At 36.5% G+C, this 10,661-nt stretch overlaps 2 protein-coding genes across 2 annotated transcripts; one reads left to right on the plus strand and one right to left on the minus strand.

The window, feature by feature from the left end:
• Window positions 1-1,119: 1,119 nt before the first annotated feature.
• LOC113332561 (stress-response A/B barrel domain-containing protein HS1-like) lies at window positions 1,120-1,906 on the plus strand. The gene is made up of 2 exons (XM_026579103.1): window positions 1,120-1,345; window positions 1,442-1,906. Exons 1-2 carry the CDS (start codon window positions 1,200-1,202, stop codon window positions 1,638-1,640), a joined length of 345 nt encoding a protein of 114 aa, XP_026434888.1. The 5' UTR covers window positions 1,120-1,199; the 3' UTR covers window positions 1,641-1,906.
• Window positions 1,907-2,737: 831 nt separating this feature from the next.
• On the minus strand, window positions 2,738-8,411 carry LOC113332494 (UDP-sugar pyrophosphorylase-like). The gene is made up of 17 exons (XM_026579032.1): window positions 8,148-8,411; window positions 7,942-8,049; window positions 6,860-6,976; window positions 6,526-6,666; window positions 6,302-6,401; window positions 5,882-6,009; window positions 5,712-5,783; window positions 5,534-5,598; window positions 5,328-5,388; window positions 5,094-5,211; window positions 4,808-4,932; window positions 4,553-4,629; window positions 4,332-4,437; window positions 4,019-4,078; window positions 3,815-3,895; window positions 3,493-3,732; window positions 2,738-3,403 (listed from the first exon to the last, which is right to left on the minus strand). The coding sequence occupies exons 1-17, from the start codon at window positions 8,256-8,258 to the stop codon at window positions 3,236-3,238; spliced, it is 1,878 nt and encodes a 625-aa protein (XP_026434817.1). The 5' UTR covers window positions 8,259-8,411; the 3' UTR covers window positions 2,738-3,235.
• Between the last annotated feature and the right edge of the window lie 2,250 nt (window positions 8,412-10,661).

Here is a 10,661-nt window from a genome sequence, read left to right on the forward strand (position 1 = left end):
GTTTCCAACTCGAAGAACAGAAAACTAATATATTAAAAACAAAAATCTAAACGAAACCGGACAATTTGATTTCATTCTGAGACTCGTTGAATTGTTTAGCATGTAACTGAGTTGTTTTTGTCTCAAAATTTGGCCAACTTCAAACCTGGGAGGTAAAAAAATTGGCAAAGTCCCCAGCGGTTTTCTCATCCTTATTTAGAAAAATTACCACGATCTAGAAGGGCGTCAAATAAAAAAAAGACCACGTTAATGATTCACTATTTCAGCTATAATCAAATGTGATTACCAGAAACTAATCAATTTCTAATAGAAAATTTATTCCAGCTATAATCACATGTGGTTACCAGAAGCTAGTTAATTTTATAATGACGAAATAAGTCATACAAACAGATGAACAACTTTCTGAACACCTAAGATATATGCTAAAAAAAATCTCAGTCACATGACTCACAAGATTCTGCATTATAGCTAATTAATGTCATATCTCCTAATCAAATAGTAGTTCACACCCACCTCAGCTTAATTTTAATTAAAATGAGTATTAAAACTTTCATTCAAGTCTAAATCATAAGTCATATTGAATAAATTAAAATGCCCTCCAATTATGTATGCCCAAGTTTCAGGGTCATGCAGAGTGTGAAAACTTCAAACCATGTGAAACAGGACCACAAATATGACCTTGAATTAGACTGACGTTTCAGCTAGTTGTTGCCGGCATTTTCGCTCACACGATGTATTCGTAATTCATTTTGCTATTCGGTAATGAATTATTAGGAAAGCATAAGTTACTTTTACTGATGTCACTGTAATATTGTGATAAAATCGTTTGATAATGATATCAGTGATCTGATTTCGAATCTGCACAAATTATTTTTCAACGAGCATATACTTTACCTTAGAAAATAAATAAACCGGCACCAACCTGTGCTCAGAAGTCAATCATACAAAGAGATGAACAAACTAAACTCAGATGCATATGATTACACATGGTTGTGCTCGAGATAAAAACCACTGCACCGTTTGTGGGCAGCTTCGACGAAATAAGTATGGACAAGGGAAAAAAAATGAAAAGATAATAATAGAGTTTGAAACTTTAGCCACACTATATAAAGAGTGGAAATTAGCATGGAAAAACCAACCAGAAACACAAAACAAGATCAAAGAGCAGATATAGGAAGAGACTAGCAAAGTTCTGAGAAATGGAAAACAGCGCCCCTACGACAGAAGTGAAGCACGTTTTGGTGGTGAAATTCAAGCCTGAAACCACAGAAGAGAGGATCGATGAACTCATCAAGGAGTTCGTTAAGCTCACTGATGTTTTCAAATCAATCAAGAACTTCATCTGGTAAGATTATTACATACTATATATTGCGCGTTTCATCAATGAAAAAGAGATCTGTTTTTATATGTACTGAAATGAATTGGATGTTGAATCATACAGGGGGAAAGATGAGAGCATAGCAAACATGACTGGTGGTAATACCCATGTCTTCCAACTGACATTCGATACCATGGAAGACGTCAACGCATATATTGCTCATCCTGCACATATGGGTTTTGCCAAACAACTGTTGGAAGCTACTGACAGCATCATCCTCATGGACTACAAACCAGTTACTGTCACTATTCCTCACGCATGAATTCGACATCTATCTGTCTAGATCAGCATCTTGTACTGTTCTATTATTTGCGATTTCGTCTGTTAGTAATGGGTTGTTTGATTTGTGAGTTCGTCAGTTCATCTTTCATGGAACTTCGTTGTAGCGTGTGTTGATTTTCATGACCAAAATTTTATTTTATAATAAGATTCATAGCTTCACATGATTGTGTACGTATGATGTATCCTTACACAGACCTGTACTGTGAATCAATTTCTTAATAAATCTCAAGCACTATTGTTCTTCCTTTCCTGTTGTTTGGGCGTTGACAATTTGGGTGCTACTAATCCAGTTTAAACCAAGCGCAATTTTATTTTATTTTTATTTCAGTTTTCTTGGCGTTGGACCTGGTATATCGATGTCGACAAAAATGGATCTTCAATTTAATAATAACGTTTCCTGACTCGCCTGCTTGGCTCTACATAATTGACAGGAAAGAAGATTTTGCTGAAGCTTCGAAATAATTTACTCGGACAAGAGATTAATGCCTTGGAATTGTCTGTTAAGTGAAAAGTAGACTGTGAATGAGAGAAAAGGATGCACTAGAATAGTAGTCGCAAGTCCCCGGTTCATGAAAGAATCGAGTAGTCCAGTACTTCAAACACAGCTCAACTTACTTGTGGCAGTCTTCAAACCAACAATTTGTGATTATGGACTGACTTCCCCATACATGACCGCGTCACATGATGGAAGTTCCCTCTTGAACGTTACTGGTCAATACAATGTATTTGCTGCCATTTACAGTGTATGTTCCCAGAGAGCATATGATAGGAAACATCATTCCAACTTTGCACTTAGTCTCTTGCTTTATCTAGTTTGTAGGTTGAGTTTCGTTTTTAAGGAGGCACCTAAGAGTAGCCGGGACAATAACCCATTTCTGGGCAAGTGATAAAAGTTCATGGCTGCAAACTGAAACCTTTTGCGGATTCAGGAGCAGCATCTTTATGGGACTACCGAAAACTTTAAAAAGGACCTGTACCTGTTTCGTGCAGATAGACGTGGCATTAAGTTTCTCCAAGAACACACCCAGCCCTACTCGGCAAAATGATTCAAGTAGAGTTAGCCCTGGAGATGTATAATGCAGACAAACGTGATATTATTGTATGTAATAATGCAGATTCTAATTATGCGAATGAGTATAAGTGTATATATTACATGAACTAACAGTCAGCAAATGCTCAAAAATGATAACTACAAGTCAACAGTTTCTCACTCTACAAAATAATTGGGGAGCACCACGGCTGGTATTCAGATAAATACAAACCCATAGCAGCTTTAACCTTTTATTTGTATGAAAAGAAAACTTTCAACGGCAAATTTCCCGCAAACTTCTGGCATTCACAAGGGAGAATCCTGCAGACCCATTTTTTTTTTCTAAAAAGGGTAATTACTAGAAGCCTCGACTTATTGTTGCCTCAAATTTATTGCTTATGCAAATCAGAGAATGAACGATACATTTAAAGAAAACAAAAATCTAGGTACAGGGGTTAATTAAAGAATGACCTCTTCCTCCTTGGTCTAAGATTGTACTTCTGCCCACGCCGTAGTCTATCTGTTTTGTAGGGTAAGCTTCCTTCTCATGAACTGTTGCTGTATTTTCCTGGCTCGTTGTAATTCAGCTCCAGCTGCTCAACTTTATTGAAGCGGAAACCTCTAATCCTTATTTCCTCTGGAATTGAGGTGTCTTTGTGATCAACTTGCTCCAAAAGCCATCCTTTGTTATGAACAGGTCCTACAACTTTTACCTGCAACAGAGATGATAGTTAACAACAATTGTGAAACGTCAGTCTTGCCCCAACTTTATAGAAAGGGAGAACAACGTGGACTGTTTTACCTCTGCACTATCAACTGCATTAACTATGAGCGCCCCATCCAAAGAGAGATCCTCCACAAACACGTTACGCCCCTTGATGGCCATAGTAGAGTTTTGTGAGATGGAACAGTTCCCACTAACTTTGCTTCTTACCTCAGCAAAAGTCATTGCCCATTTGGGCTTCCATGTGATGTGTGGCCATACTTCCACCTCTTGACCATTGAAAGTTGCAGTTACAGGAGCTGCTACTTTGACACCAGCCTGGTAACAAACAAAATGACTACCGAAAACTTTTCACACTCAAAATTTGCACACATATAATGAACCCCTTAAGGCTGCATACCTTTTTAAGAATTAGGCTATTGGCTCGATAGATAAACATTTCTCCGGAAGTTGCACTGTGGTATGGGTTCCCTTTTGGCACCTTCAATAAGATTCAAGCAACCATAAAAATTAAAACAAACCCGGAGCTTTATTGCAAATTCGTAATTAAAAAAAAAAGATAAATAAAAAAACAAACAAGTTGTTTAGAAAGAGATTTATGTACCTTTGCAGCATCTTCAGGGTTGTTCTTGACAGGTGCATAAGCCAACCATGCATCCATCACCTAAAGTGGAAAACATACATCTAGGTTAACTCTCAAGCAACTGTTTTAACATAATCCAAAGAGGAGTTCAGACACTATATTCAAGTAATCACATCTATAAAACAATGTTTTATCTGATATGTTTCTGTTCAGTAAAGCAACAATAATTTAGAGTTCTATTGCACCTATTATGTAAAACTGAGATCCTTAAGCTTGAACTGACTAAAAATCACATCTTAGAAATATTTAAACACTCTTACTAAGGATCACTTACCGTGAATCCGACCCTTGCTGAAGGAGACAGTGACTTCGGATAATCTTGCATCATACACTCCAATCGAGTTGAAGACTTGAATGAAGTTTTACTGGAATCCTTGTATCTATAACAAAAGACAATATTTGATTTTAGATTCAGCCAGCGCGAGAGACATCACTTAGACGATGATTGATTGATTTGATGAAACAACTGAACAAGAACAAAGGTAGCGCACTTACTTAGGATTTACAAACTCCGGTATGGCACCTTGCGTTCTGGTGAGCTCTTCAATGTAAGGACCAAGGTTCAAAATCAACTACACTTCGCATTTAACCATGTCAGTAGTCAGCAAGATGATTAGCTGTGAAATGTTATTGGTAAACAACAATGGAACGGATGCTAGTTCGTTACGGAAATAAAACAATCGCGTGCAAAGGACACAGGAAAAAAAAAAGCAATCTATATGATTGATAATAAAACATTACGGTCCTTACCTGGTTAATATTTCCAGGAAATGGAGAATAGCCTGTCTCCGAGTTGACGTCTCCTTCAGGATGACCAGTTGCTCGAAGTAGAGGATCAAGTTGATTATATTCAACATTAATCACCATTGTTCTCCCTGTAAGTCATTTCATTTGAAATAAAGAATTATGGATTATAAATTTTGCCCAGGCAATTGTTACATATTTCGAAGCGTCTTGCAATACAACACAAAAAATATCCAAGATAAATTTCATCATTTTGCTTTATTGAACAAAAGAAAAATATGAAGGAAATTACCATCAGCATGAGTAAGTTTGGTAATGCCCCCAATAGCTTCTTTTGCTTTGCGAGGAACAGCAAGAGAATTAACATGGTACTCCTTGGTGGAACTAACCCCAAGTGCTGACGGTATTGCCTAAAATCAAATTATAAAGAGGAATTAAAAATAAAACAATTCATTAGCTTCATCCAATACATAATTCTACCTCCAAAAATAAATTAATGAAAACATTCAACATGGATTAACTGTACCCTAAAGAGCAGGCCGTTGGTATCTTGGAAGAATAGAACCCATTTCAAACCTGCATCATGCCTAAGAAAGTAATGACATTTATTGTGAGAAGATTGCAATTGTGATTAAGCAGACCGAAACTTACAAGCCATGATATTTGAGCTATTCGCTGAATTTTAATATTTGAGAACTAAATTCGAGAGAAAAGATTGGAGATAACGCGCACCATGTTTTCAGAAGGCCGCTTGAATATAGAAGTGAATGAACATCCCCGTGCCCATGAGGTTTTGTCTGTGCACACATCAAAAAATAAATGAATAATATATCAAGGCTTATGGATATAGCAGACTCTAAATCACGGAATCATGTTTGGAAGAGAGACGAAGAAACAAAACGAGAAGTACCTGAATCCGGTATTTGTTGACAGGGTCCACTGCAAGCCTGGCATCATTATCATCTAAGCAAGCCACTTTCTCCTGGATTGAGCATACAGTTAATATGAGATTGTAATATTGAGATTCAATCACTTCAATAGCATATGGAGATGGTACTCTGATGGTGATTATTCATGTACCTGCTTAAGCAGCTTCACTTGATCCGGTTTCATTCCAAAAAAAGAATTTGACTCTAAGAGATCCAATGTACGTGCATTTGTGTCATCTGATGTCATAATGACCAGAGGAATCTGTACTTCAGACTGACCTACAAGTTCAATGAGAAGGTCAATTGAAAGTTTACAACTAACTGAAGATGCGAATGAAGAAATTGAGAAAGCAACAACCTGTACTCAGAACAGGGACGGGTACTTTTAAATCTATAAAAATTACTTAATGTGCATGAAAGAATATAATTTTTAAAGTAAAAGGGCATAACAACTAAAAAAACTCCGAAATTGGTAGAATGTACAAAAAATAGAATCAGGAACTGTAGCCTATAGAAGTAATAATACAATGTAAAAATACTGGATCAACCAAAATATCAAATTCAAACTAACCTTGTGCCAATCTACAACTTGCCTCTTGCAAAGCTAGAATAGACTCAATGTAGTGTTGAAGGAAGCATGTCCCAGTTGTGGTCTCTGAAGGAAGAGCTACCTGAAATATGTTTGTAGGCACGGTTAAATTGTATGGTAACTTGTCAAATTCACCACAATTCTACAGCTCCAAATGTGGTCAGAAAATGATAGCCAACTAGACTCACAAAACTTTCGAAATCTACCTTAATTCCATTGTAGCCAAGACGTTCCCCAAGCCCACCTGCAACAAGGACAAATGCAGCATTGCGTATTTCCTTGATACCAGCCTCCTCAAAGTTTACAAAGTTTTCATCACCAAAGGTAAGAATTTCTCCAGATGGAACCTGGAAAGGCAATCACCTCAGTACAACAATCACACATGCTCTGTTTAAATATTCCATAACTTGAACGGTAAAAATTGTGACCATTTCCAGATATGGTACAACAACAATGAGCATACTTCACTGGATAAACAAAAAATGAGAAATAAGCAACAAGTAAGACAATTGGAAGAGAGAGAGAAGTTTTCAAACTTACAGAAGGAGTAAATCCATCAAATGGATTCTTCCCTTCTTTTGAATCTGCAAGGAGTCTTCTAGCATTTTGAATGTACGAAGCCAATCCACCAGGGTAGCTAGTCTCAAGCTTATTCACCTGAAACAAGATAATAACTTGACATCAACAACATAGCCAAGTAAGAGTTGTGTTAATTGCCATTAGACTCCAAATTCATCAGATGGTAACATAACAAAACCCATTAGCCAAAAAGGAACATCAAAATTTAGGCATCAATCGGCACCCATCTCGTAGTTAACCATAATATCAGTTAACCAAGGATGTCAAGGACAGGGAAGTGATGCATCCATTGGTAACCACTACAACTCTACAAGAACCAATGAGATCATAATTTTTCACTTAGTCTGAAATTTTCAGTGAAACTTAATCATGGAATTGCAATATGTATATATCAATTGTGAGACCAGAGTTAATGATTTTGACATGGTCCAATCTGAATCATGTGGAGAACTATTAAGCCAAGGACTAGTTATAGTGTAAACCATAATGAAACAGAAGTAACGATAAATTGATCTTATTTGTTAAAACCATAATGCATCCATTGATAAAGAAGTGTAAACCATAATGCATCCATTGATGAATTCATCTATTTGTTCGTCTCTTCCCTGACGTCGTTGACAACTAGTCAAATTTACAACCATCATACATTCATTATCTTCTGAGCTCAAAACAACAAAATAGTGGATTCCACCATCCGTAACAATCAGCAGGTTTTGAGCAGAATGGTTTGGCCACAGTACTCCACAGTAATCTGTGGCTGATAATTGAATAAAGGAGTAGCAGCAGCCCTTGACATTGCAATATTTGCAAGACAAACATCTTGAAACAAGATCACTAACTTTAGAGCTGATCGATCTAGGAGAAGAATCTAAGACGCCATTAATAAAATTTCACTAACTGCTGATCAAATTGAGAAAAAAGAGAAAACTAAAGCTGCCCAAATTGGCATGCTCTCTCCCAACTAAAAATCCCTATCTATCTAAAATTGAAAATTCAACAACAAAAAATTAAATTCAGAGCATAAAAAAATGAAGAGGAAAAACCTGATCAAAGAAAGAAATCTTCTCCTGATCGTCATCGGAACCAGGTTGAGACCAATGATGAAACAGATGAGTTTGTCCCATCTCCACCAACATTTTCCCCAGTTTTAACTGCCCATCGAAATCAAATTCCACCATCAATAAATATACAAATCTCTAATTTGAGTCTTTAGAAACCAAATTTCAATTAGTTTTTGCCGGATTCTTACCTGATCGGGAGAAAGAATACTGAGATTCTTCTGAAGATTTGGACACGAAGAAGAGAAGAAATCGCCATTGATTCCCAATTCTGAGAGTTGTGTCTCAATTGATTCTGCCATTTTTGGGGGAATTTGATTGAAAATGAATTTGGGGAATTTTTCCAGGGTTTGGTTTGTGGATTTGAGATTTGATTACAACAGCATTGATCTCCTGAGAGAGATTACTGGAGCAAAGTAAGCCGAACAAAAAGTGAAAGATGAGATTACCTCGAACTAAACAAGACCAAAAAAACAGGGTTCGTAATAAATGATTCGGGTAACTGAGGTGAGGCCCATGACCATTCGGTTGAGATGGATTTGTTTGTTAGGCAATGCGTCATGTTTCCACAACAATAAAAAAAAGTGAACCATAATAATGGGCATACCAAAAACTTTATAGGCATACAAAGTCATTTTCCTAATCAGGGTGTATTGATAAGGGGTATCTAACGGGTATGAATGACTTATATACCCTTAAACACTTCGAAAATATTGATTTATAGGCTTTAGGTTCGGCTGACTCGTGTTGATGAGTTATCAGCCGAACTTCCCGTTGTAGACTGAATTCTTTCGATCTTGTTTTGATCATAACTTCTTCGTCCAATGTCGGAATGGCCTCATTCTTTTTGCGTTATCTTCGTATTTTCATTCTCTTGTAGATGAAGATAAAATCTACTTGATTTTAATGGGTTAAAATCTACGATTTTCATTATATAAGCTGAACCATTAACATTTTTTATTCCTGAACTCTCAGGAATAGGTTCGACTTACATCTATGAGCCGAACCAACCCATTGATGAACAGTTCGGCTTACATCTATGAGTCGAACCTCACATAATTTTTCTTCCAGATCACACATGACTAGGTTCGGCTCATTATGATATTTTTAAACAAGCCGAACTAGTTGGTTCGTCTCATAACAATAACACTTTCAGCTTGCCGAACTGTTCATTAGTTGTCAATATCCAGGTTTCAGATCAAGGTTCGGTGCATAATTTAGGTGATTTGTGAGTCGAACCTAGGTTCGGCGCATAATTTAGTTGCTTTGTGAGCTGAACCTAGGTTCGGCGCATAATGTTGTTGTTTTTGAGCCGAACGGTTCTTCAAATTTTCAGCCTGAAAGTGTATATGAACAGTTCGGCTGATACGATTTTCATTATATAAGCCGAACCATTAACATTTTTTATTCCAGAACTCTCAGGAATAGGTTCGGCTTTCTAGGAAAATTTTATACAAGCCGAACTAGTGTCTAGAAAATGTTCGGCGCATACCTAAACAGTTTCAGCTAGCCGAACTATTCATAAAGAGATCGGTTCGGCTCATAAATGTATGCGGAACCTTTTCATCCTCCATTGAATCATTCTCGTAATCTAGAAAATCAACCATTTGGGAATCATTGTTGTAGTTGATGTGTATTTTCCTAGGTTTTTTAGATGATATATGACACTCCTCATCCTCCATTGAATCAAGAATTAGAATTTTCTCACTTTCTCCTTCTCTTTCTCTCCTTCTTAACCAAACCAAAACTTTGATTTTTTTCCCCCAAATTTTTCATCTAAACAACTCTTATAATTCTGAAAATTATTTTAATCACTAAACAAAATATTTAATCACTAATCAAGATTAATAACACTAATAAGTAAAGGGCAGATTTGCCATTAAAAATTTTTTGGGTTAAGGGGTTATCTGATTTTGCTATTTCACAACCTTTTTTTGTCTTCATTCAGTATGCCTTGGAAGATTTTATATGCCCAATATTATGGTTCAAAAAAGTGGTAATTGTATAATTGTCTCTTATTTTGATGGGCTTCATAAATATTCTTGTCAACAATAAATTTGTCCCTCTCCATTCGGAAAAAATATATTCGTTCGTTAATGTCAAATTTACTCTCCACACAAGTCTAATTTGTTCTCCAACAAACCAAAAGGAAACCTATCGTTTCTTTTCTGATTTTCTACCTCTCCTCTCCTCTCCGAACCACAACAACCGCCGCCATCTTCATCGTCCCCACCACCATTCCAGCACCACCTCCATTTCCTCCACCACCTCCTAATGCACTAACTCCACCGATCCCACTACCAATTCCAGGTATATCTCTGATACTTCCACTAAATACACCACCAGCATAATCACCACCATATCGATCGATTTTCACTACAAATCTTAAATATAGTCATAAATCGGGGAGAAACTAATCTCGAGCATCAAAAACAACATTAGATTCATTTAGATATCAGCTGGATTTGGCTTGAATAACCTAAAATTGATGATCTTAGTTTTTAAAGAATTGTCCGTATCAATTGGAAAGAGAAGATTCAATCGTCATCAATAATTGGATCTGAAGATTCAATTTTCAAAGCCAAATCGGAAGATAGTTCCAGCTGATGGTGAAAAGATCGAAAGGTAAAATAATAAAAAATGTTTTTAATTTCAATTTGGTACTTACTTTAATTTATTATTTGGGTTTATATTCATAGTGATTC

Source organism: Papaver somniferum, unplaced genomic scaffold (assembly GCF_003573695.1).
Source record: "Papaver somniferum cultivar HN1 unplaced genomic scaffold, ASM357369v1 unplaced-scaffold_131, whole genome shotgun sequence".
Taxonomy (NCBI): Eukaryota; Viridiplantae; Streptophyta; class Magnoliopsida; order Ranunculales; family Papaveraceae; genus Papaver; species Papaver somniferum.